Source organism: Equus caballus, chromosome 18, assembly GCF_041296265.1.
Source record: "Equus caballus isolate H_3958 breed thoroughbred chromosome 18, TB-T2T, whole genome shotgun sequence".
Lineage (NCBI taxonomy): Eukaryota > Metazoa > Chordata > Mammalia > Perissodactyla > Equidae > Equus > Equus caballus.
In genome coordinates this window covers 55260001-55285585 of record NC_091701.1, presented here as the reverse complement: position 1 = coordinate 55285585, position 25585 = coordinate 55260001, and the positions used below count along the sequence as shown (strand labels likewise).

The 25585-nt window shown below is 53.5% G+C and overlaps 3 protein-coding genes across 3 annotated transcripts; 1 reads left to right on the top strand and 2 right to left on the bottom strand.

Moving 5' to 3' along the window:
- Positions 1-207: 207 nt before the first annotated feature.
- On the bottom strand, positions 208-6801 carry HOXD12 (homeobox D12). Its single transcript, XM_001500102.7, has 2 exons — positions 2720-6801; positions 208-2574 (listed from the first exon to the last, which is right to left on the bottom strand). The coding sequence occupies exons 1-2, from the start codon at positions 3291-3293 to the stop codon at positions 2336-2338; spliced, it is 813 nt and encodes a 270-aa protein (XP_001500152.3). The 5' UTR covers positions 3294-6801; the 3' UTR covers positions 208-2335.
- A 296-nt stretch (positions 6802-7097) lies between these two features.
- HOXD13 (homeobox D13) lies at positions 7098-10202 on the bottom strand. Its single transcript, XM_014732278.3, has 2 exons — positions 9325-10202; positions 7098-8549 (listed from the first exon to the last, which is right to left on the bottom strand). The coding sequence occupies exons 1-2, from the start codon at positions 10097-10099 to the stop codon at positions 8299-8301; spliced, it is 1026 nt and encodes a 341-aa protein (XP_014587764.2). The 5' UTR covers positions 10100-10202; the 3' UTR covers positions 7098-8298.
- A 260-nt stretch (positions 10203-10462) lies between these two features.
- Positions 10463-25185, top strand: EVX2 (even-skipped homeobox 2). Its single transcript, XM_005614943.4, has 4 exons — positions 10463-17484; positions 18435-19300; positions 20224-20489; positions 21826-25185. The coding sequence occupies exons 2-4, from the start codon at positions 18874-18876 to the stop codon at positions 22546-22548; spliced, it is 1416 nt and encodes a 471-aa protein (XP_005615000.2). The 5' UTR covers positions 10463-17484; positions 18435-18873; the 3' UTR covers positions 22549-25185.
- The last annotated feature ends 400 nt before the right edge of the window (positions 25186-25585 follow it).

Here is a 25585-nt window from a genome sequence, read left to right as displayed (position 1 = left end):
AGACCTGGGGTCTGCAAGAGGACGGTGAATTCAGAGCAGGCCCCAGCTTTCCCAGCCTGAGCTAGAGGCTCTGAAGGCCTAGGGGGTGCGGAAGCCACATTTTCCAAGGGAGCCTGCTGGGCTCCAGGCAGAGGTGCCAGTATGGAGGATTTCCATAGGGCATAGCCTGTTCAAGGGAAGCCTGAGCAAAACACAGTGGGAGAGATGTTTTGTATTGAAATCTGAAGAATTTCTATTTTTATTGAAATCTGAGGAAACTCACATCTTCGCAGCCCCCCAATAACAGCAAGCGTCAGAGTTTAAAAATTTAGGCAAAATGCGGAAATCCCAGTCTGCAACAAGCTGAGGGTTCGCTTAATGTGTGAGATACACTCACATCTGCTCGTGGTTCCGCTCACCCTGGATGTTTCATACACATTTTGTTCATAGGCTTTTATATACCATTTCCTGACTGACTTGGAAGCCATTTTCTCATTTAATGAACAGTCAAGAAACACCGGCAGTGAAACCACAACCAGAAAAGAGAAATGAATTTGGTGGCCTGAAAAACATTAGGGGGGAATCCAAAACGTTTTGAAAAATCGACATCAGTCCCTTGGCTGGGACCTGGATATTTATTTCCACCCAAAACATTTCTATGTGTCTGATATATACAAGCTGTTGCTTTTGACAAAATCAAAACAAAAGGAAACATGCACAACAACTATTAGATAGCAGAGAAAATGCAGTTAGTATAAACATCAACTGAGACCAGTTGGGCTGAGACTCAGGGCTCCCTGTGAGGTGCCCACTCCAGAGCTAGGGCCTGGTCCTCCAATGAAAATAAGTCACCGGACTTTGGGAAGGAATCTTCAATTCTCTGGCTGTCGTACATCTTGCTAGGAGTTGGGGGGGGGGGGCGCTACTTCTCAGAAGGAGAGGGAGAAGAGGCAGGGATGGTAGGTAGAAGGAGCTTGGAGGGGCCCTTGGGTTCACTGATGTTAAGGTAGGACACCCCAGCACACCCAGAACAACTCCATCTGGCATTCAGGAACCCCAGCCTCCACAAAGCAAGCTCCAGGGCAGGGCCCAGGGTCTCAAAGACTTCTCTGGGGCAGGCCAGACAGGGCCTTAGAAAGGGCACAGTGGCTGGGCCCCTGGAGGAGTTTGCGGGTGGTGGAGAGGGTGAAGAGAGGGGAACTTCTGCTCCTCTCTACTTATCAAGAGCAGCGACCAGGAGCTGAGGGTCTGAGGGGGCTCCTTCCTCATCCCCTGACTTGTGGAGGAGATTTCATCTCTCCCTGCAGTGACCCATTATGGTAATTCAAGAAAGAAAGACATGTTGTCTTCAACACCTCTACTCACCAAGACAGGAAAGCCTTATTTACAGTTGGAATGTAGGACCCCCCCCCCTCCTGGTTCACTCCCTTCTCTACCCCCTGGATATTTTTCCTTCCTCCTAGTGCAACCTAGCTTCAAAGGAGACTAGCAGCTCTTCTCACCAGAACTCAGCTCTGGGGGTCCAGTTACAGAGTGCAGGGCTCTGGCCTAGGCATGTGTAAGGAGCTGGGAGAAGTAGGGAATTTTACCAGTCCTCTCTGGAGATTGCAGTTTGCTGTGGAGCCCCAGCCTACCTAGTCCCATCCACGGGAAGGAAGTATCCAGTCCATTCCGCCCAGCTGGAGGGGCCAACTCATTCTGAACTCAGAGGTGTCTCTGGAGTTTGTCCTGCCACCCTGTCCCTCCCCTCCGCTTTCCTCCCAAAATCTAAAGGTCTAGGCTGGCTTTTGTCCTCCCTAACCAGCCAGGGCAGAGAGGAGGGGGAATGGTGCCATCTTTCCTTCTTCCAGAGTTGACACTCTGGCTTTGCCACAAGAAGCTTTGGATGAAAAGAGACACAATTGTGCCCTCAGCCCTTTCCACTACGCCCAGGAGGCCTTCTTAAATTCAATTCCACTCTGAGTTAGGCCCTTGCTAAATACAGAAGGGCTGGGGAGAAGGAAAAAGGGAAACTAACCAGGTGGAAGGTGAAATTCAACTACGAGGGAGCTACAGCGAGGCCCAGTGTAAATATCCCAGCCAAGGGCTAGAACAGGTGACCCCTACTCGGGAAAACTCAAGGCCAAGGTTGTGTTGCAACCTTCTCATGCCCCTCTGAAAAAGGCGAAAGCGTAAAGGCCCAACTGGCCAGGTCTCCAAGTCTGCTGGCTTCTGGGGCTGCATACTGAGCGGGAGGGTACCTGGGAACAGCGGAGAAGAAGGGGAAGGAAAAGCCCCAGTTTCAGCTCTTCCTCCACACCAGGCCTTGGCTCTAAAAGGCAGATCCGGACCCGCGGGGCGGTGGCCACCCTCCGGACTAGTATAGCGCCAGCGCCTGCTCGCGCAGCACCACGCGCTTCTTCTTCATACGCCGGTTCTGGAACCAAATTTTGACCTGCTGGTCGCTGAGGTTAAGCCTGTTGGACAATTCCTTGCGCTTCTGCCGGTTGATGAATTCGTTGAGGAGGAATTCGTTCTCCAGCTCCGCAATCTGCTGCTTGGTGTAGGGTTTCCGCTTCTTGCGGGCTCTCCCCGGGGCCGCCCCCCACGGCAGGCCTGCAACACAGCCCCAACCCAAGTCAGCCTGGCCTGCTCCCTGTTGCCTGCCCACCCAGGCGGCTCCCTCCCCCTACACACTCTCCCCTGCACCCCACCTCCCATCCCGGCTCAAACTGGCCCGGGGAGCGTGGCCACCGTTTACCGTCCGGCAGCGAAGGTCGCAAGCAAGAGGTGACGCCTGCCGCCTGCACTGTCATGTTCAAGTTGAGCGGGCCCTTGGCGTCGTCCTTGAAGCCGGCGGCGCACGGGGTCCCTTCGAGCAGGGCTGCAGAGCCCGGCGCAGCACGGCCCACACCCACGTAGTCGTACTTGGCCGCTTTGAGAGCAGCGGCCGCGGGGGCCAGGCTAGACTCGGGGACGAAGGAGGGCCTGGCACGGCCACGCTCCTCTGGCCCGGCGGCCGCGTCTGGCGTATAAAACTTGGCCTGCTCTTCGGGTCCGTCCTTGGCGCCCAGAGGCTGCAAGCCAAGAGGCCCAGAGCCAGCCAGGTAGGGCTGTGAGAAGCTGCCGAAGGCGGTGGCACCGGCAGGCTGCGCTGGGGCGCAGGAGGCGGGCGTGGTGGCCCAGGGCAGCGCGCCGCGCGGGTATGAGATGGGGGGAAGCGCGGCCAACTGGCCGCCATTCGGCCGCAGGTTGGAGAAGTAGAAGGAGTCGGGCGACTGCAGATTCAGGAGCGAGCCCACATAGCCCGCTCTGTAGAGACTGCGCTCACACATCTCCAACAAAGGGCTTCGGCTCCGCTCGCAGCAGTATTTAGTTACAACCGGGAATAAGAGGACAGGCTCAGACGATTGGACGAAACTTTGCCTGCAGGTTCTTCAAAGCCGGTCATTTCAGCACCGCCTACATCCCCCGACCCGTTTTCCCCCCCTTCAGGGTATTATGATAACACCCTCAATATTCGATGGCGAAGGACGAGGCTGCCAGGCAGAGCCAAGGCATGTTGAGCGAAGGTGAGGCCTCTGTGAGTTTCCCCCCCGGCTTCAGCAGTTGGGGGCATGGGCATCGGGGGCCTTTGCCAGGAGTGTCCCTTGGGACCCTTCTTGGTCTTGATTGGCCTCTTGTTCCCGTTTTCTGCCAGCTACCTGGGCCAGACTTGCTTCTGCCAGCTTTAAGTTGAAGCTGAGGCCTTCTTCAGTACCACACACCCCTTGGCTCGTCTGGAGATCCTGCGATTTGGCCGGGCCACCACCTCTGTCCCTAGGCCTGAGCAATGCTATTTTTACCCCATCCCTCCCCACCCAGTCCTTCTGGAGAGGACTCTGCATGAGTGATCTAGCGGCAAAGACCCACGCTCTGAGCCCTGGGTCCCAGGCTGCAGGCACAGTTTGCTGCCGGTGGAGAAATGCACCACAAACTCTGCCCAAGTTTGGCCTCCAGGAAGGAGGCTTCACACCATTCCTGGTCTGCTCCTCCATGGCCAAGCCCTCTGCTCCTAGGGAAGTCGCCATCCAGGTCCATGGAGTATGCTGGCCTGGGGACGGGGCAGCTCCTTTGGCGAATCGTGACCAAAGGCTACATTCCTTTTATCGCCAGGAGTAACCTTGGCGACTACATCCTGCAAACCAGAACGCCAAACTTCATCCACTCCGTGGTGGACAGAGCAGGACGAGCTCCCTGGACCTGGTGTGGAAGGACAGAAGAGCCAGAGCCACCCAGCTGGGAACAGCGGGGGCACACCGAGGCAGCCGCTAGCAGCGTTCCTCCTCCGCTCGGCGCCTCCAGGAGCGCCGGCCGCTGGCGAGTTCGGGGGGTCTGGAGAATAGGGAGGCGGGCCGAGCAGCACCGCCTTGCCCGGAGCAATGTGGCAGCCCCCGCCACAAGCCCTCCGGTCTAGTCTGACCCAAGGACTAGGGGTCCTCCTCTCCTGCCTCTGGCCGCAAGACCCGCAGCGTCCCCGTGACTGGCGCCCGCCCCAGCCTGCAGCCCGCCTCGCGGTCCCCGAGCCAAGCTGGAATTGGTTAGACCGCCAGCTCCAGCACGGAGACCACACAGGCGCCGCCGGAGGGCAAGGCTGACCACCGCGCTGCGACTTTATTGTGTGAGTTATGGCGACCAATTGGGCGGCTCTGGGGAACGCAATCGGCCTCGTCCTCACGCTCTAGGGAGGGGGTAGGGGGTGGAGGTGGGCAAGTCTGGGGATCCTCAGGGCTCTGTCAGTTTTCTTAGGAGCTCAGACATAGAGAGACGCACTCCACTCCCAGTCCTTTCATGGGGGTTGTACGCACAAGCTGCAACCTCAGTTCCTAGGGACTTAGGAGACGCAGGCTCTCATTTTGGGAAACTCCCTGTTTTCGAGGAGCTGCAGCCTCTCCAGACCCGAAAGCTCCTGCAGTCTCTTCTCTTCTCATCTCTGTATATAGCGATTCTCCGCTGTTTCCAAGTCCACTGGCGTCTTCTCCGGACCCTTAGGCAGCCACACAGCTCCAGTGTGCCCACCCGCCCCCCCCGCCGCCCCTGACTAAGATTGCAAGGAACTAAGTGAGAAACAGAAAATACTAGAACAACTAGACTCTATTTCTCCTTGGCTCAAATGGTTCCCAGCCACCCCACCTTATCTCCTGGGTTTATACTTTCTTAAGTCCAGCAGGCAAAGTTGTGTGCACGGAGCTGGGAGCTGCGGCCTGGGAGGGAGGGCAGCGAGGGGGGAGGGGGCAGGAGGCTAGACTGGTGAGCTGGAGAATGGGAAAGGAGGATTTGGCTGCGGAGCGAAACGGCGAGCTCTGCCAATGCCTCTGACCGCCCAGGAGATGGCGAGCGAGCTCCACGCCTGGCGAGGCGCCGCCGCACGGTCAAGATCAACAGCGAAGGGCGGTGCAGCCGGCCCGGGGTCGCCAACCCGTGCGGTCACGGCCCGCTGCCAGGCGCGGCCGAGCGTCTCAAAAAGTCGGAGATCGTGGCGGCAAGGCTGGCCGGGACAGCGGAGCCAGAGAAACCAGCAAGCTGCCAGACACCGGGAAGCATCGCGGCCGCCCCTTTGTCTGGCGGTACATGCCGGCTCCCTAGCTTCCTTCGCCTCTTGAATCACGCATACACGCGCGGGCCTTGATTCTCCACCAGCGGCGCTCGAAACCTGCCAGGTTTCGGAGGCGCTCTCCCTGCGGCCTCTCAGTCTCCACCCGAAGGAGAGGCCTCTCCCCAAGCTCCCTTCGCCTTACGGCTCCCCGCGGGCCACCGACCGGCTCCTCTCCTCCCTCCTCAATTCGGAATATAAAAGGAATTCATATAAATAACAAAGTCTTCATCTGTTATTGATTTAGCGTCAATTCAAATTCCACCGGAGAGCGTTTGAGCGCAATTCTAATCTTCAGCAAATCTCCTATTTCTCTTAAGCGGAGGGAAACTGACTAGCAAACTACAGATGAAAGGAAGACCTCGAGGCAATCCCCCTATCCACAACAGGAAACCTGAGAAAGAGACCTGGGAAATGGAGTGCGGCCCTGGAGTCTGGAATTTACAAAAAAGAAGGGGGGAAGACGACGATGGAGAAGAACGGAAAACAGGCCCGTTTTAGGTGAAAACGCATCTTGTGAGAAGAACAGAGGAAATGTTAGTAACTCTTCCCAAAACGAAAGGTCGAAGACGGTGTGGCCCCGTTTGCAGAGGTTATTTCTTCTCCAGAGACTGCGTCGTGGTCACTTTTTCTTTTTTCTCTCTCTCTTAATTAAAACAAAGTTGGCCGGCCGTAGTCGGTTGCAAGATATGAAAGAAGTCAAGCCGGGCCAGAGAAAACGAAAGTAGCTCCGGACCTTGGGTCTCTGCGCTTTCTCTGCCAGATCTATAAGGCAGCCCTCCCGCCAGAAGAGTTTACATATTGTGTGAAGTTTTAAACATCTGTATTTAACTTACATACCAAAAAGTTAGCAACCACTAAATTAATCGCGCCCGGGTACTAACAAGGACGAGGCACCCAGTTCCTTAGCGGCCATTTCCCTGAGTGGCAAAAGGCCTCAAAAACAAAGTTTGTAGTGCCTAAAAATTGCGTCCAGAGGTTTAGGATGTATAATTATGGTTTCAGTCAACTGCTGTGTACAGGCTGCCCGGAGATAAGCCTGAAATGTTTCTTTTTCAATTGCCAAATATGGATATGTCTAATTTCAAGACCTTCCCAGAGTAGATATTTATACCGGCCTTTCTAGGAAGAAAGCTGCCAAGTGATCACGTTTTCCTATATCCGGGCACGTACATAAATACTGATTTAAAAAACTATTTGAATAAATTGATAATATTGAAAGAGAAGTAAAATTTTATTGGAGATGTTTTTGAGCTGGTCTGGTAAAAAATATTGTAGACACCACAAATTATATCCTCATTTAAAGACATCACTACTTATGTTAAAGCCACGGGAAAAGGAGGGGAGGAGTGGCGGAAGTGGAGAGCCTGGAGGTTTCAGAGACTAGAACTGGTGCTGAGTTTCCTTCATCTACAGGGAACATCATAGTGATCAGGATAACAAGATTTGATAATAAATAAGAAGAGTTTCAGAGGTAACGCAAACTTGGAAAAAGAAAACAAATGTATAAAGACTCAAAGGAAACAAGAGAGTTCTGTTTATTTGCATCTCCCTAGGAGTAAAAAGTGATTTTTAAATGCCTGAAGCACTGCCCACGTATCCCAGCTCACAGACATTGCATCTACAAAAATAATCTCTCAGTTGTATAAATATGCAGCACTTTAAAAGTAGTTATTTATCGTCATTTCAGAAACATTTTTTTCTCCTTGGACCTTAGAGCTCCGCACTTTTTGCATTTGTTAGATGTTTTAGAGCTCCATGAGAGGCCCAGACAGTCAAGTTCTTCATTGGGTTCTGGACAAAAGCTCCCAACCATGGTCACATTGATTCAGCCTCTTTCAGGGGACTGAGATGGCCTCAACCCCCGCCCCACAGACACAAGGCCAAGGAGAGGGGTGCATTTATATCAGCCACGGGTCACTCTGCCAATTGCAGCCACCTAACAATCTGCATCTAGAGCTGGGGACACGAAGGCATCCACGAGGACACATTATTTTCAAATTAAAGATCATAAAAGCACAAATCTACAAGGTGTATTAAACACATACAATTACAACAGCAAGTGAAAGACCCAAAATCAGATTGTCTTCATTCCAATATTGACACAAACCCTATTTAATAAGGTAGCTGCTTTTAAAGCCATCACAGGACCTCTAGCCTCCTGTTTTTAGACTTTCCCAGTGACTCTAGAGCACTGCCTGCCCAGAGCTGTTTCCACTTGCCTCAGGGCGACTGCTGAGACCTAATGATTCAATTACCCAATCACAGGATATGAATGACTGCAAATCGTCCTGCCCTAATGGATTATGAAGATAATCAGTGCTGGAAACAGGCATATAAAGTGATTAAAAAAAATAAAACCCTAAAGTCAGAATGGCACTTCTGAAATTCATTTGGGGAGATTATTAAAAAATACTTCAAGTCCTTTATACTGGCCTGGAGGGAGAAACAGAACATTAAAAACGTCATAAAAAATAAACCTAGACAAGAACAAAATCAACAATAAACAAGTAAGAAACAGAACTACAAAGTTAGGTCGGGAAGCAAAAGGTTTTAGAGCCAGATAAGGAGAAGAGAGAGAAACAATTCACAAAATTTGCCGTCACTGGCGGGGGATGAGGGGAATTAAATACATATTCAAGTCTTTCCAAAGGTCTTTTGGAGACAACTGAAATCATTTAAAATCTCTGTGGCCATTCTGGTCCACATCAGGAGACGGTGTCTTTGAGCTTGGAGACGATTTTCTTGTCTTTCACTCTTCGGTTCTGAAACCAAATGGTCACTTGTCTCTCAGATAGGTTCGTGGCAGCCGAGATCCGCCGCCGCTTGTCCTTGTTAATGAACTTGTTAATGGCATACTCGTTCTCCAGTTCTTTGAGCTGCAGTTTGGTGTAGGGCACCCTCTTCTTCCTCCCCCGACGGTAGACACACATGTCTGGCTGATTTAGAGCTACATCCCCTGGTATAAAAAACAGCACGGGAAAAATTAGACTGCGGTGTATGGAGCACCAGCTCCGGGGGAGTGTGTGCGTACGTTTGGAGGGGGTACAGGGAGTATAGAGAGCCAGGCTGTTTACACTTTATTATTTATACAGATATATTATTTAAACGTATTAGAGAAAGATTATTTACACTTCAAAGTCAAGGCCAATTTGATGGATCATCTTGGTTTCTCCAACCGGCATTTTAACAAGCCTGCAAGTTTATGGCGTGGTTAGTGGGGACGCTCATAAGGACAGTTTCTGCAAGTGCCGGTTGCGCACAAACATATACAGATATAGAAAAAAATCCAGGCTGTTTGTTCAAGCTTTGATTTCTTGTGCTCCTGTGTTTGGAGGTGTGAGCTCTTAGAAGCTTTAGTGGTCACTCTGGGGCAGTAACGTTCTTGAAAAGTGGGGCCCAACTTTGTGACACCTCTTTGGGGAGGAGGGGCCGAGGCCTGAGCAAAGGGCATGCAAAGACCCTCAACTTTAGAAGAAAAACAGGCCTGTGCCTGCACACAAGACGAAAAGGGTTGTGAGAGGTAGTTTAAATCAAAGGAGGAATTTACAGATTTCACCTGAAGTCGACAAACTGTTGCACTGGGTTAACCCTGGTTGGGCGAGGACGACAGGAGCCCACCCCTAAGCAGGGGCATGCACTCCTAGTCTTGTCTTTTCCTTCTCTCCTTCCCGCCCCTTCTTCCCTCCCTCCCCACTTCCCTTCTTCCCTCCCCCTTTTTCCAACGTCCCTACCTGGAAAAGATGATTTCCAAAAGTGGGAGCCCTGTGGCTGGTCCTTGGCACAGTACACCTGGCTGTTCCACCCGTTAGCCAGTGTCCAGGACTGGTAGCCCTCCATGGAGATGTACGCCTCGTGCCGAGGCTCCCCGGAGCCGAAGGTGGACACCATGTCGATGTAGCCAGGCACGTGCTGGTAGGGGCTCGTGTAGCCCTGGTAGAAGGACACTTCCTTGGCCCGCGCGGGCACCTCGTTGGCCGGTACGCTACTGCTTGCCAGACCCGACACGTCCATGTACTTCTCCACCGGGAAGCCCCCCAGCGAGGCGTGCGGCGACGACTTGAGAGCGTTTTGCTGTAAGCCCACGCCGTGCGACATGCGGCAGCTATAGTAGCCGTTGCCGAAGTGGTAGCCGTAGCCCAGGGTCGGGGCGCCCGGCGGCGCTGCAGCGGCTGCGCCGGGCGCCGGGCACTCTTTGGCCGAGGGAGCCTCGGGGCGCGCTGCGACCACAGCCGAAGATGACGACGACGAGGCGGAGCCCGCGCGCTCAGAGGTCCCCGGGTAGGCGAAGCCAGAGGCCGCCGCGGCCGCCGCTGCCGCCGCCGCCGCCGCCGCGGCCGCACGCCCGGAGTGTGTCCCGGCGAACACTGGCGCTGAGAGGAAGCCGCGACACTGGCCCGGCGCCGCCGCCGCCACGGAGGAGGAGGACGAGGAGGAGGCCGGGGCCGCCCCCGCGGCCCCGCCGTCCGCCCGCAGCCCGTCCATGTCCCAGCTCCCGGGGCGGCTCATGGCCCGGCCTGGCCCGGCCCTGGCCCTGGCCCCGGCCCCGCGCAGGACACCATGGCGCGGCGCGCCTCCTCCCTCCTCTCCTTTCTCTCTCGGTCTCTCGCTCCCGCCCTCTTCCTCTCGCCCTCTCTCCCTCCGCGAGCCTCCCGCCTCCCGCCCGCCCGCCCTCCAACAGGTTAGCTCATCGCGGGACGTTTTTAAAAACGAAGTTCAGGTTGGGAGGGGGCCTGGGCCGGTCGGGGGGCCGCCTCCCTCCCCGAGGGCTCCCGCTCCAGGCTGTGCCATTGGCTGCGCGGGGCCACGTGGGGGTGGGGGCGCGGGAGAGCCTGGCTCCTGGCCTGGGCCCCGCCAGACCCACCCACCCCGGCCCCCACCCCTCCCCAGCCCCCACCCCTCCTCTGCCCCTTGCGCAGCCCACCTCCCCTTCCCGCCCTCCCCCGGACCCAGGCGTTTGCGCCGCAGCCACCCCCACGAGCTGATTGCGCGACCGCCCATCCTAGGCCCTGTCTGCGACTGAGGCGGGCGCCGAGGCCTGCGCCTTGTCTCGGCCACGGCTGCTTTTGCCACCTCTCCTCGGCTCCCCGAGCTGCACAACTACGTGAAGGCGAAGGACAGAGATGGTTAGAATGAGGTGAAAACAGACCGATTTTTGATCCTGTTGCTTAATCCCTCGGATTAGCTGACCTAGACTCCAAACCCGGAGGAGCTAATCTTCCTTACCTTGCTACGGGGCCAAGGCATTTCACGCATGTTATTCCAGGGGATCCTCCGAATTAAGACAAATTGGAGCAGATCTTTCCTATCCCCACACGCTGTCCGTTGGAAAATGCCCACGAAGTGACCGTGGGGCCGGGCGCGGAGACTTACGAGTAAATCAAGCAGACGAAAAGACCTGGCTTGGGAGCGGCGAACCTGACGGTATGCCCCAGCGAGAAAAGTCCAGATGCCTGGTCCACGCTATTCGCCTCTACACTCCTCCTGAGCTGGGCTCCCCAGCCCTGGCGCAGCCTCCGCGGCCCGCAGAAGGACCGAATGGAGTGGGCCGAGAGAAAGCCACTCCGCCGCCGCCACGAAACTACTGCGCTTCTCCTGCAGCCGACCGGCCCCTTGCATTTTGCAGCCACCACCCACCCCCGCCTGTTACTCACACCAATTAATTGAAAACTTCACTTTCCCAGGGACCTTTGTTTCGCTTTCTTTTCCAAGCTAACTACAGAGAACTGAGAGAGGCAAATTAAGAAGGCGGTTTTTCCAAGCAAAGTTGGGGCTTATGAGAATAGCAGCCGAGAGCAACCAGCAACCGAGTCTGACTTCGAGGGGGTAGAATGGGCTCCAGGAAGCCCGCCAGGGTGTCAGGGATCACAGCCCTGGCCCCTCCTCATCCCTTCCTGCCATTCCTCAGCCATAGAGCCCCAGCCCACCATCCTCCATCTTAGCCATTAATGGGGGGCTCGTGTGAGTCCTGAGGTGAATTTAAGGCTCCAACTTAGAAGCAACATTACATTCAATGAGCCGAGGGTGCTGGGGTGGCTCTGGCAGCCCTCAGAGTAAGCCCATTTGGTTCTGTAGTATCAACTCCCCAGGCCAGCCCATCTCCAAGAAAATTGCTCTCCTGAGCCTGTGATTCCTGAGGCCAGCTAGTCACCTACCCCGCTGTTCCTCGACCCAAGACAGGAGCTGGATGGGGCAAGTAGAAGAGCCAGGGAGACCCTCTTGTCTGGCCTGGCATTGCAGGGTGGGCTGCTGGTGTTGAGAGTGTTGACACGCAAAATGCAGTAACCATAAAAGGCTCAAATAAAGGGGAAAGTTATGAGAGGGGCACTGGAAAGGAAAAGCAGGAGAATTTGACCTTTTTGAAGTCCTAGACGTGTTCATGATCAAATTTGAGATGGCGGGGGGTGGGGGGGGGGCGAATGGCTAAGCTGGTGAGAACAATTTTGGCTACTTGAGAGAAGATAACAAAAGTTAGTAAGGAGAGCTGGATTGGCATTTTAAAAACACCAGTCAGGGACAGGTGACAAAGTTGCTTACTTTTTGGAAGAGTTGGGCTGGGTCCTCTTTACCCAACAATTTTGGTACCAAACGAATCATGGGATGCCGCCCTGAAATGCTCTTATTTTTCATTTCCCTTTCTTTTTCTCAGAAGGAGAAAACATGGAGATACTTTTAAATTTTTTTCTGTGACCTCAAAAAACAAATTCATTGAAATATTTCTAAGACATAACTGGAACCAACGAACTTTCAGTCTGTTAAAACTAAATGTCTCTCTGATTTTGTGCCCTGAAACTTCTGTGCCATTTTCTATCTGATAAATATATTTTAATGACCGATGTGATAAAAAAAATGAACAAAGTGAAATTAAGATAGGAAGAAAGAACTTGTCAAGTTTTGCTGATTTCTGACAGCCCTTCACTTTTGGCTTAGTTTTCCGTGCAGCAAATTAAGTTGTGCAGGACTGGAAGAAAGTCTGAATTAGTGCTCTGGTTGAAAGGCACTTCTCAATGGTGGCCCTGCCCTTCAGTTGGCTTGTGGGACTATCATAGGGCTTGGGGTTTCTCTGCCCATCCTAGTGAGTGTTCAGAGACCAGGGAGGGTTTGCACAATAAGGAGCATTGCCTCTTGCTATCCTGTGGCTTAACCTGCTTCCAGCTCACCCTTCAGGGTTCTGGCCCTGGGGGAAGGGATTCCCCTAAGGAAAGAGGCTCTGACTGGACCCTGTGAGGGTCCCTAAACCCAGCACCCTAGGGCAACAGCTGTTATTGAATCATAGGGCTGTGTTTAAGTACCAGGCAGTCAGGGCTGCTTTGTTTATGAACTAAGACGACACACCAAGGGTGGTAGGTATGGGAGGAATTTTCAAGCTGAATTTGCAGAAACATTTCATTTAGCTTGTATATCCTGTGTCCAAGCTGATTTCAGGTTTAAACTGAATGGGAATAATTTTATTTAACTGGCCAGGAGCACAGACTTGTGTTTGTGTGTGGGTGTGTTATGTTGGGGCTTTAACAACAGAAATGGTCTTTGTTAAATGAGAATCTTTTGCAACCGGAAATTTCTCCAAACGTTGATGTGTTATTCAGTGAAACCAGTTTTGTCACCTTTCTTGGTTTTGGTAGAAACTCAGGATAGCCCTCATTGCCCAAAGTCTCTATCGGAGAGAGAATCAGATCAGCTCTGCCTGTCCCATTACTTGCTCTTCTCCCTGCTTTCCCAGCCCGAGCACTCTTTTTGGGAATCAGTGTTCTCCAAGTCACATTCTCTCCTTTCCTCCTGGCAGATGATCTTTCCAATCATGTCCCTGTCCTGGGTTCTGGAATGGGTAGATGCAGGATGCGATTTAGATTTATTGAAGAATATAAGTTCCTCTGCTTGCCAAGACAGCAATGAGCTCAATTAACCACATAATCATTGGCCATTAGGGCCAGGACAACAATCGCAGGGTGCTATCAGAGGGGGGTCCCGGGGACTCCTTTGAAAGTGTTTTCCTTGATTGCCGCACCAGGAAGTGCAGGATACCCTCCTAATTAACTTGTAAGAAGCCAAAAATTCAGTGTAGAAATAAAGTCTTAATTCCAAAGTAAAGTCTTAGATCGAGCGGAACTGGCTGGATAGTGTTCTTAACCAAGACTGTGTGCTGCCAACTTTGGAGTTAATTTTCCCTCTGGAGGCAATACCCAGTTTCACTCAGGCTGGAGATATCAAAAGGATTAAAAAAACAAACCCAGGGTGAAGAAAGGGGTCTCCAGGAAAGCCAGACGGTGGAATCGGGAGTTTGGGCACTTTCTATGTCTGAGATGTAGTCCGTTTGGATTTAACAACACAATTAGGCTTTATTAAATGTAAATTGTTTGCAACAACAACAACAAAAACCTCTCTCCAAACCCGAAGTGCTATTTGGCAAAACCAGGTTTGCCTCCCGCAGGGCAGCGGGCCCTTGTTTGGGATGGAGAGAACGCCTCCAATCCTGGCGGGAATTAAACACAGCGAGGGGCTTCTCTCTCCGAGAAGTCCTGATCTCACTGCGAAGGCGGCGCCGGAGGGTGGGCCCAGAGCCGGAGGACCAGCTAACTTGTTGCTTTTTTCCCAAAACAAAAGCTGGGACCGCCAACAATTGTCTGCTGTTTTGTCGGACATCTCCAGGTGTGACATTGTCCTCGAGACATACTTCTCTAGCAATATCATTGTTAACTAAGGTCCACTAAGTGCTCACTCTGTCCGCCCTTCGAGATGAAAGAAAACAAATGTCTCTCTCTCTCTCCTGCAGAGCCCTCTGTCTCTGGGGAGTCCGCGTGTGGTCACGGGCAGGGCGAAGGGATGAAGGTCAGGGAAATGCCTAACCGCGCAGGGGCAGGCGGGGCGGGCGGCGAAGGGAGGGAGGCGGAGCGGCCAGGGCTCAGGCTTCGCTTCCCCGCTGGGCGGCGCGCAGTTCCCCAAGCCTGGCGCTAGATGTCCCTGCAAGTTCTCCTGTCACGTCTGAGGGCGCACGAGCTTCAGGCAAGCAGCGGGTCTGGGTAGCCCAGAGTCCAGGGAGAAAGTACCCCTCCCATTCCCCACTTCCCAACCCCCACTCCCTACCCATGGCCATCCCTGGTGGGGCGCCGGATTGCAGGAGGAAGGAGAAGGAGAAATAGAAGCAGCCAGAGAGGCCCAGAAGAGACAGAGCGCGCGACGCCCGCCAGCCGGGGGATGGCAGCAAAAAGTTGCCAGTACTGAGTCAGCCTGGAGTCGCCAAATCTGCATCTCCCCTTATAAACCGAAACCTCCGAGCCGTGGGGACATCACTTACCCTAAAGAAAATGTGCCCGGGGTGGGCAGTCCGGGCTCTAGCCGTCCTGCTGTCCCACCACACCCAGCGGCCCCAGTCCTTGAGCGAGCTTCTGTCCCGACGCGGGCCCGGGCGGTTTTGGCCCCAGGGCCCCGGAACCGTTGGCGCGAAAATGGGAGCCAGACCTCGTGGACGCGCGTCTCCGCCGCAACTCCGGGTTTACCGGCGCCCCTCCTCCCCGGCGGCCTGGACAAATTTTTATTACCTTCAGTCGAAGGCCAAAAGTGTTTATCACTTCACCTCGGAGGACCCGCCGCTGCTCAGAAACAAATATTTAGTCTGGAGGCCTAACAACAACAACAAATTAGGCCTCTTTCATGTAATTTCTCCTATAGAGCAGAAAGTGCTTTTCAGTCCATTTGGAGAAAATCCTTCCCGCACCCTCACCCCCAATGCATCTTAAAAATTCCTGCCAAACCACGCGGGCATGGATTGGATTCTTGTCTTTTTGAAGGAGTCTTGTATCTTGGTATTGGTTAGGAGGCCTTCATGGCCCCGAGGCTGCGTCTAAAGCCGGGGACATTTTCACAGGCCTGTTCCCAGCCTTCGCCTGAGCATTCTGGGAGAGGTGCACCATTTGGGTATTTCATTAATAATCACCAGCAGAACCGTGTTGATCTCACTACCCTTATCCAGGCTCAAAGTTGTTGAGGTAGGCCCATATTTAAAGAAGACATATGCAAAATGAGAAAATCAACTAAAAATGCTGCCTAAAGCTTTAAATATATTACAGCGTGGATATTATCAGAGACAAGTTTAAAATCCTGAGCAAGTCCTCCAACCTCCCTACGTGGAAGGTGTCCCACCTCTGAAAAAGGGATAATAGAACCCATCTCTGGAGTTGCTGTGAGCTTTAGAGGAGATAATATATGTAAAAAGCACTTGTAATTTCAGAGCAAAAGCTACATATGTTGGTCAATATACTACCAGTAGGTGTAGAATCTGAATAAAGAGGCATTAAATATTGTAATGGAATGTTCACTGTCTCCCGTGAAACACTGTCTGCTAACTTCAGTTTAGTGAAAAATTATAGGAGTCTTTTACTGTGAGTAGTTTCCCTGACATGGTCTTGAATATACGTAATAAACATGCTAGAATACGCAATATCAATGTTATTTAAAAGGCGCAAAATAGTTTTCAAAACCACTAATGAATAAAGGTGTCGCCGAGAAATGGTGTTTTCCCTTCTTCAACAGACTAAGGTCGGGTTTGGCGCAGGCTTTGGGACCAGAGGCGCGGTGTCCCAGATGAAGGGAGGAAGTGAGAGACCCACCGGCTGCAAGGAGAAAGGAATCGCCGTTTGCGCTCCAGCCCCCAGCGGCGGCTTCTGCGACTGAAAGCTGCTCACAGCCGCCGAAACCGCGAGGAAAACAGACGGGGGCGCCAAACGACAGCAATAAAGACATCTGCGACTTCCGCCCGGTCGCGCCTCCGCCGGGTTCCTTCTCCCGCCAGGGCCTTGGCCCCCCACAGAGCGGGTCCTGGACCGAGGTGTCCTATTCAGTCCCCAAAGCAAGAGGGACTGGCGGGGGGTACCCTTCCCAGGTTTCTGGGACAGCGATTGCCTTTCGCTGGGCGCGGCCTGCCAGGAGTGGCGGAGCTGGGCTCCCTGACTGTGGAGCAGGGAAGGAGAGGTGGGGGCATCCACAAAGCTGAGCTCTGAGCGCATTAATGGCCAGAAAGCCGGCGCGAGGAGGGCTCATAGTGCTTGGAGTAGGATGGCCTCTGGGGCAGGGGCAGAGGTGGACGCCAGGTCAAGTCCTCCTCCGGGTTCCCGACGCCCACTCTGTGTCCCCTCTCTCACCTCCCCAGCCACTGCGTGCCTATCCAGCTTTCCATTTCTCACTTTGGGCAAAAATTCCGTTTATTACTTTAAAGAGGTGGAATTGATTTTCTAAGCAAAGCTCGCATTGTTGAAATAAGTTGGCGCCGATGGGAACAGGAGAGAAACTTTTGGCATTGACTATGTGTATAAATGTATATAAATACACTTCACACCTCGCCTCCCCTTACATTCCTGACGCGCCCCCAGCGGGTCCAAGGTTAAAAGGAAAGCGCCAACAGAGAGATGGGCAAATAGATCACGGGTTTGCCCCTTACATACCCCGATGTGCTGGGTGTGGCAGCAGGGAGGAAAGGGGGGGCTTGGGTTGGGGTCTGGGTTGGCGCTGAGGCGGGGATGCAGGACCCGCGCCCAGCGCCCAGATTGCCAGGGTCTGTCGGCTGCTTCGGAAGCTCGCAGGCCGGACCTCAGCGTCCTGTCCCTCTCCTCTCCTGTCCCCGCTGGTGGCCGAGGATCTCGCCCCTTGGGCTGCTGGCGGCCGGCCGGCACAGTGCATTGGGGGTCTGGGCAGGGTGGGGCGCAAGCGCGGGAGGAGACGCGCAACGGCCTTGGGTGAAGATTGATCTTCTTTAAAATGGTTGCCACCGGCGTCATTATGACCATCAAAGTTATCGCCAAGAGCCTCAGCCGCCAAGCTCAGGCCGCGAAGAAGAGCAGCAGCAAGGCTGGTCCGCGACTCTCCGCGCCCGAACACAGCACGGGGACTACCCGGGGCGGCAGGTAAGAGGCTGGGGCTGGGGCTGGGGCTGGGGTGGGGGAGGGCGTAGGGAAGGAGGGAAGGGAGAAGGGCAGAGTCGGGAAGGGAGGGCAGCGGGATGGTAGGGGAAGGAGGCTAAGTCTCTTCTTTCCTCCCTTGACCTCGAAGCCGGCAACTTTGCCATGAATAATTCGATTTGAGGAGGGAGGGGGAAAGCTGGCAACGTAAAAAGTGGATTTGGGGCAGCCCATATGGCGCTGTAAATCGCGACTGTGTTTAAAGTTAGCTGTCGAATTCTGCTATGAAATCGTCCAGCCGAGTTCATTTCCCCCAGGGAAAATGCATAGGCGAGAAGCCTATTCATCAGCAGGATTATAGAAGTAGAAAATCCGGGACTTCAAGTTCAGAACTCACTCTGCAAACGGTGTTAAAAAATCAGAGAGGACCTAATGATTTCCGTTTGGAGGCACGGGCCCAACACACCTCCCCAGCCACGTAGCAGTAAAGTGCTTTCAAAACTCTGAGATATTTCTCTCTCTCTCTCTCTCTCTGCTGGACTGGGAGGAGAGCAGCCAGGCTGAGGCAAAGAAGTGGGGGAGAGAGAGAACTCGGCGTTCTATTTGTTAAATAAAATACATACTTGGTTCTGAAATTCGAAAGATAAGTAATTCAGACAGGAGCGCAAGGTCTTCTCCTTACGCAACTCTCCCTACATCCTCCCCCTTGTGCCCCCCCACCCCCTCCCGCTTGTAAATGTAAAAAAAAAACAACTTCCCGACGACCTACTCTGGAAAATCAAAGCATTATCTATTATTTAACACGTATCTGTGTCCGAGGAAAAATGAGGAAGGCGCTGCATGATTAGGACCTAAGGGGCAACCCAGCAAACTGAGAGCGTAATGATGCCCCTAAATGAAGGGGGAAATGTGCCGCGGCGCGCTCTATTAATCAGACTGTCAATTTCACCCCCGAGGCCAAACCCCCGGGCGAGCAGAACCGGCTCTGAGCGGGCAAAGGACCGGAGCCTTCCTCCTCACTTCTTGTCTCTTCTCGCCTCCTACCTGGATCTATTTGTCTGCTCTGAAGCCGCCTTCATTACCCACTGACAGGAGCGTGTATTTATTTGCTTATAAACCTGTTACAATAAATGATTATTCGAACGGCGTCATTCGTACCTTAATGACGAGCGAGCGCTACTTTTTGATGAATGACATCTCGGGCTCGGAAGGATGTATGGGTCATTTTGACCAGTCATTCCCTCGCTCTGGCATCCCACAATTTTTCCGCCTCCTTCCAAAAGAGATAATAATATTTAGAGGCGCTCGCTGGGGCTGAATGAGAATTAGCCGTAGGCGCAGCCCATCATTAGGACGGGACGGCCGGGCCACTGTGACATTTTTTAGAAAGCTGAGATGATGGAAAGAATAAGAAAAGAGATGATTCTGATGGAGAGAGGGCTGCACAGCCCCACGGCCGGCAAGAGGTTCTCCAATTTGTCGGACTCGGCTGGCAATGCTGTACTCGAGGCCCTGGAAAATTCGCAGCACCCGGCTCGCCTCAGCCCGCGCCTGCCGTCCGCCCCACTGCACGGCGCTCTGGGAGACCTCCCTGCCAAGGGCAAATTCGAAATAGACACTTTGTTCAACCTGCAGCATCCCGGCAGCGAAAGCACCGTCTCCTCCGAAATCTCCTCCGCCACCGAGGGCCGCAAAAAGCCGGGCCATTATTCAGAGGCGGCCGCCGAAACGGACATGAGCAGCGACGTGGAGGTGGGCTGCTCGGCGCTGCGCTCCCCCGGCGGCCTCGGCGCCGCGCCGCTCAAGGAAAACAATGGCAAAGGTAATGGTGCCTCCGGCGCCGGCGCCGCGTTCTCCAGTCCCTTCCTCCCTGTTCCTCCGCGGCCCCTGCCGGCCCTTCCTGGTGCCTTTGCCCCTCTCAGACCCTCCGAAAGCAAGCTGCACCCAGCTGGCTCAGGCGGGGGCGGGACGCAGGCGTGGGACCGTGCCCCCTGCTTCTGCTCCTTGAGCCTCCCAGCGAGGCGCAGGCCTGGGGCTCCAGGCCCGGCCAGCCGCCTACCCTCCCTCTTGAGTCCTAGAAAACGTTTCCGCGCGCCGGTCTAAAAGCCCGTGCGAGCCGACCGCCCCTAACCAGCCGCTGAGTCGCGCTAGGGGAAGGGCTCCCTGGCAGCCGCTCTGAACTCCGCTGCCTCCAAGCCTCCAAGGCCAACTGGATGGGGCATTCTGAGTAAGTTGTAGGGAGCCTCTCTGGGCGCCTCTGGGAGACCCGCTTGGGTCAGCAGGAGAAAGCGGGTTGAAAGTAGTGTCCACTCCCTTAAGGTTCCTGTTTGAGCTGCTGCTGTCTTTGGAATCAAAATATTTTTAACCAAACCCAAAAGACTGTCGAAGCTTAGAAGCCGTACAGAAAGCCGCCCTGCCGTCTACAGACCATGGCGAATCCAGAACTTCCCAAACGGCGCCTGGATATAGACATTTTCCCTTGGCCAATTTTCCTCCTGAGTTGAAATTTTCCAATTATTGGGGGAAAAAAAAACCCTCCCTAATTGAGTTCCTATTATTTGGTTATGAAGGGCTCCCCAAACTTTATTGATTCCATTAACGGCAGCAATTTGTAAGCATGACAGACCCCATCAATTCAGGCAGCACCTCGCCTTCCTCTCGCGGCTTCCCCCATCCGCGCGCAGCCCCAGCGTGAGGATGTTGGCCCAACAGTGACTCCTGCTCTGTCGGCCGTTTGTTTGCCAGGGTACGCGGAGAGCAGCTCGGCCGGGGGCACGACGACATCTGCGTCGGGCTCCGGCCTCGGCAGCCTGCATGGAGGCGGCGGCGGCGGGAGCGCGGCGCTGGGCGGCTCCAGCTCTGGCGCGGATCAGGTGCGGCGCTACCGCACGGCGTTCACCCGCGAGCAGATCGCGCGCCTGGAGAAGGAGTTTTACCGGGAGAACTATGTGTCGCGGCCCCGCCGGTGCGAGCTGGCCGCTGCGCTCAACCTGCCCGAAACCACCATCAAGGTATTGATTCCAGCGCGAGCCTGTTCTAGCTTCCCCCGAGACGTCTGGGTTGATTTTTGTTTTTCCTTTCTCCTTTCTGGGTGGTTAGATTTAGCTGAGGGCCTGGAAACCCGTGGGGGAGAGTCATCAAAGAAACTGGCATATTTATTTCTCAGCTGCCAAATTCGACGTGTTGGCCGGCCTGGCTGACCTGGAAAGGCCTCGGAATGGCGGAGCCTACGCCGCAAACGCGCGCCTCTGCTACATTCTGTCCGGCACCTGTCCAGGTGCCCTCGCCCATCTCCATCGCCCACTTTCCCCTCAGCGGCGAAGCCGGCTGGTCTTCGCTCCTCTGGCTCGAACCAGAGGTGAAACTTTGCATTTGCTCTTGATCTTGAGAGATTTATTTTTCACATAAGTCGTTACACCACGGAGAAAAGGATACTGTATTTTAAAAATCGATTGCGTTGAGAAAGTAGTTTCCTAAACATTTTCCTCCTGGGCAACGAGAAAAAAAGCAGCCTCCTGGGGGGAAAACGCAACGAAATCGTCCTTATTTATATATCTTTAGGTGGTTAATTTTATTATACGTCGGGAAGAGAGAACCAGGAGGTTGGGCGACTTGGTGAACACTTGACGGAGGATCCCACACCCTAGAAAAAGCAAAGAGGAAACTCCACGCGATAGGGGAGGGGTGTGGAAGTCTCCCTTCGGTTTGGTCAGGCTTTCTTTAATTTGGAGTTGTGACGAATGATGTCTTCATTAGATACTGTGTTGGGAGGGGTTGAAAAGTCCCCTTTCCAGTTTAAGAGGATATTGCTCCCGCCACTTATTTGAGGCAAACGATTCCAACAAAATCAGCCCTCAATATCAAAATCGGACCCGTGCCCCTCAGGGCAGGTCCCTGCAGCCAGAGGACTCAAGACCTCGCGCAGCGACCTTTTAGAAAAGCTGTGGCGGCAGCCTCTCTTAAAGGCGGCCTAGAATCCCCGCGCAAATCCTGGGATTGCGAGACGGATGCTCAGCGAGGCCGGGCACCAGTGGGTGGCGGGAAGGAGAGGAAAGGTTGGGTTGGGACGAGAAAACGCAGCAGAAAGTAAGGGAGCAGAAGCCCCAGGAGCTGCCGAGGTCAGATACAGGGGAGAAGACTCTTTTCGCTGAGAAGGGTGTGCCCACGCGGTCCACACGGCCGCCCATACTATCCCAGCTGGGAGAACAGAGGGGACCCGGGGCTAGGCCGGGTCGGAGGGGAGTAGGCCAGGCCCTTCGGAGGTCCGGGAGGGGCGAGGAGGCCCAGGGCGGGGCTGGGGTCACTGGGAGCTCCCTAACTCGGTCCACGGCGCGCCTCCCCCCGCAGGTGTGGTTCCAGAACCGGCGCATGAAGGACAAGCGGCAGCGCCTGGCCATGTCATGGCCGCACCCGGCCGACCCCAGCTTCTACACCTACATGATGACGCACGCGGCCGCCACCGGAAGCCTGCCCTACCCCTTCCACTCGCACGTGCCGCTGCACTACTACCCGCACGTGGGCGTCACAGCTGCGGCCGCGGCCGCTGCGGCCTCTGGCGCAGCGGCCGCGGCCTCCTCGCCCTTCGCCACTTCCATCCGCCCGCTGGACACCTTCCGTGCCCTCTCGCACCCCTACTCGCGGCCCGAGCTGCTGTGCAGCTTCCGCCACCCGGGCCTCTACCAGACGCCCGCGGCCGCAGCGGGGCTCAACAGTGCGGCCTCGGCCGCGGCAGCTGCGGCCGCTGCGGCTGCTGCGGCCTCCTCGGCCGCCGCGGCCGGGGCGCCCCCCAGCGGTGGCTCCGCGCCCTGCTCGTGCCTCAGTTGCCACAGCAGTCAGTCGGCGGCGGCGGCCGCAGCAGCAGCCGCGGCGGCCCTGGGCTCCCGGGGGGGAGGCGGCGGCGGCGGCGGCGGCGGCGGGGGCGGCGCGGGGGCCGCCGGGGGCTCGGACTTCGGCTGCAGCACCGCGGCGCCGCGCTCGGAGAGCGGCTTCCTGCCCTACTCAGCCGCGGTGCTTAGCAAGACCGCCGTGAGCCCGCCGGACCAGAGGGACGAGGCGCCGCTCACCAGATAACTACGTCGCCGCCGCCAGGGGGCCATGCCCGCCGCTCGGAGGGTGCCCGGGAGTCCCCTAAGCGCCCCCCGCGCTCTCTGTGCGCCCACGTGCCCTCTGCGCGCTGCCCGCTGCGAAGTTTGTCGCCAGGGGGCGCCCCGGAGCGCGAGGCCGAAGGGAACCGGTCCCCATTTGGGGGGCGCGACGGCCCGGCGGGCGTCTCACCAAATTTTCTATTTTTGTATTTACTACCCAGCCTCCTCCCTTCCTCAAAGTATGTTTCCCGCCGCCCAGGCCCCACTTCCCGCCTCTGTCCTGAGCTCTTGGTCTCCCCGAAGACAATCCCCCCGCCCCCAAACTGGTCTTCTGGGGTCTCCGGCCCTGGGGTGACAAGGCTGAAGCACGTGGCCAGAAGCAACGGAGAACCACAACAAAGAGCGGGGACTGGTGTGCGCTATGCTTTGTGCGGGAGGAAGAGTCACCCCTGAGGTTCCTGCTGCTCTTTTTCTTCCATCCTTTCTTTTCTTTAAACGAGGGTGAGGGGAGGTGGCCATTTTTCTCTCAGCCTGAGCTTGTTAGGGGCCCTCTCCGAGGAGGGCGGGAGAATGGAGGTTTGAGGAGGAGGTCAGGGAGCAGACGGAGAGCGCGGGCGGCCGCGGGTGTTGGTGAGAGTGTTTCTGTGCGCGCGCGAGGCCGGTGGGTCTGCGGCCGCCGTCGCCGGGAAGGACGAAGCCGAGGTGGGAAGAGGCGGCCGTCTCGCCTCCTCTCTCTCGGCGCACCACCGTTCTCTCTTTTGATCTTTGGTTTGGGACGCCGTCTTGCGTGTCTTATGCAAAAAGTAATGGCTAATGAGGTTGCCACAGCCAGGCCAGGAAAGGAAAGGGAAACGGAGGGAAGGGGAGGGCGAGATTGACAGACCGCTGTAGTATTGGGAGAAGCGTTTTCGGCTGTTTTTTCCAACTACCGGGTTCCGCTGCATCTGGGAAATACTTGAATCTCTAGATAAATGATATTATCCTGAAGAATTTCCTTAGACACTTTTCTAAGTTCGAACTCTGTTCCTCTCGCTCCCTTCCCTCCTCGCTTTCCTCTTCCTCGGGTAAAATGGTTCTTGGCATATTTCTCACGCATGTCTCTTGCGCCTTCGCCTCTGCAAAGCCACCGCTGCGTTGTTGAGACCCGCTCTGCCAACTCCGGCTACTGGAGGGGTTTCCTTGAACTTGAAGAAAGGCACATCAAAACCCACCAGTGTTAACTGCCACGTCAATTTTGATGCTAATAATGTGCAGATTATGACGAAAATTGCCAATCATGCTCTCTGATGGACCTCCTTTGAATGTGGAATTGGAGAAAAGTTCCCCGCATGGAGACCTGCTGTCAAGTACTAACAACCCGCTAAGGGAAGTCATTAGGAGAGACGGATAAGAGACTCGGTACATAAAACATTGTTCTTGGTGCATAGAATGTATGTTATTTAATGTTATCTCTGTTACCTGAAGTGATTTCGCAGAAGAAAGCCACGTTCTTATCATCTCAATTGCCAATTTTCATTTTGGTAACTTGGACGCCCTGGGTAGACTTTTCTCTGTTAAGTTGATATTCCACCAATGTGAACAGCCTCATTAAATCAAGCCCAGATATTTCCATAATGCTCCCCGCAGAGCCACTTCGCTCCTCACATAATGAGATTTTCTGAGGAGTTGAAGCCCTAAAATAACTTGCTAGTGCATGTTTAGACCCAACGAAGTGGGTATGTGTGTGTATTAAAATGTAGGTGCGCTACCTACATATTCGTATATGTGTGTGTGTATATGTATGTATATATGTAGATGTATGTATATACATATATATATTTGTTCTCTTAAACATATACATATGTAAGAGATACACACACATCAGTATATACCCATTGGCACTATTTTCTGTGATTTCTTCAAATTTGTGTTCTGACGTATTTTTGTTATTTTAAAGACACTGGATTTTAAAAAAAATTCATTTCCTAAGAATAGGCTTTCAGGAAACTTTTGAAAGAATTCTTTTTCCAGGAGAAATGATTTTCATCAAGTGGAAAATATTTCAAGGGGAAACAATATTTCACAACTCCTGGAATCTATTAAAATATCCCATAAAATATTAGAGAAATTCCCAATGAAATAGCAATGATCTAAAGCTCAACTTTTTGTTTTCTTTTTTCTTTAAAGAGATGAGACTACTTATGTTAAAAGTTGATTATACCAGCTCTTACTGAGTTTACATTTAAAAATATTAATATATAATTTAAGGCTAAATAAAATAAACCAAAATATGGTACCCTTTTATCAGCTTTACCTTTGTAGATTGTTAAAGTCCTTTCTCACGGTCAGCTATCAGATGTATATAAGGTACTTTAGGCAATAATGTTTACATTTCCCCCCAAAATATATATGATTGATGAGAACGCTGGTTGGTAAAATTAACATAAATTCATCTTATGTTAGGTCCATTGGATCTGGTTATTATATTAAAATAAAACTGTAAATAAAGTCTTCGTGCTTTAAATATTGCTGGCTGTATGAACTCACTGTAAGATATTTTACAAATGTGCAATAATTATAAAGCTTTGTATATTACGTTATTTATTGTGTTTGGTCATGTAAAATAAATGTTATTTAAATCAAAGCGATTTTATTTGTTTAACAGATTGCAAAACGGTGCGTACTGGTGTTTGTTTTTAACTGTGGCATCCAGGGTTATGGAAATCTCTTAAAACAACATATTTAAATCTGTATAATATACATATCAGATGGATTAATTCATTCTAATCATTATTTTTACGGCAAATACATTACTCATGTTTATAGGAGACACACACTACGTCCAAACATTGGTTTAACGTTAATTGGCTGGCTAAACAGAAAGGAGTGTTCAGGAGTAGTGTATATGTGGATACGCAATACAGAGGACACGCCGGCATAGACACAGGGAGTGTGTGCACACACTCAGGGCTGGAGGCTGTTTATGTCGCAGTACTACAAAGGTAAACAAAATTAATTCTTCCATCTAATTAACTTGTCCATTT

Bases quoted from the DNA above. Each gene is read 5' to 3' on its own strand.
- HOXD12 (XM_001500102.7), bottom strand. From the start codon at position 3,293: ATGTGTGAGCGCAGTCTCTACAGAGCGGGCTATGTGGGCTCGCTCCTG. The intron at 2,575-2,719 runs GTAAACGGTGGC...GCTGTGTTGCAG, and splicing joins GCGACCTTCGCTGCCGGACG to GCCTGCCGTGGGGGGCGGCC.
- HOXD13 (XM_014732278.3), bottom strand. From the start codon at position 10,099: ATGAGCCGCCCCGGGAGCTGGGACATGGACGGGCTGCGGGCGGACGGC. The intron at 8,550-9,324 runs GTAGGGACGTTG...TTTTTATACCAG, and splicing joins TTGGAAATCATCTTTTCCAG to GGGATGTAGCTCTAAATCAG.
- EVX2 (XM_005614943.4), top strand. From the start codon at position 18,874: ATGATGGAAAGAATAAGAAAAGAGATGATTCTGATGGAGAGAGGGCTG. The intron at 19,301-20,223 runs GTAATGGTGCCT...TTTGTTTGCCAG, and splicing joins CAAGGAAAACAATGGCAAAG to GGTACGCGGAGAGCAGCTCG. The intron at 20,490-21,825 runs GTATTGATTCCA...CTCCCCCCGCAG, and splicing joins TGCCCGAAACCACCATCAAG to GTGTGGTTCCAGAACCGGCG.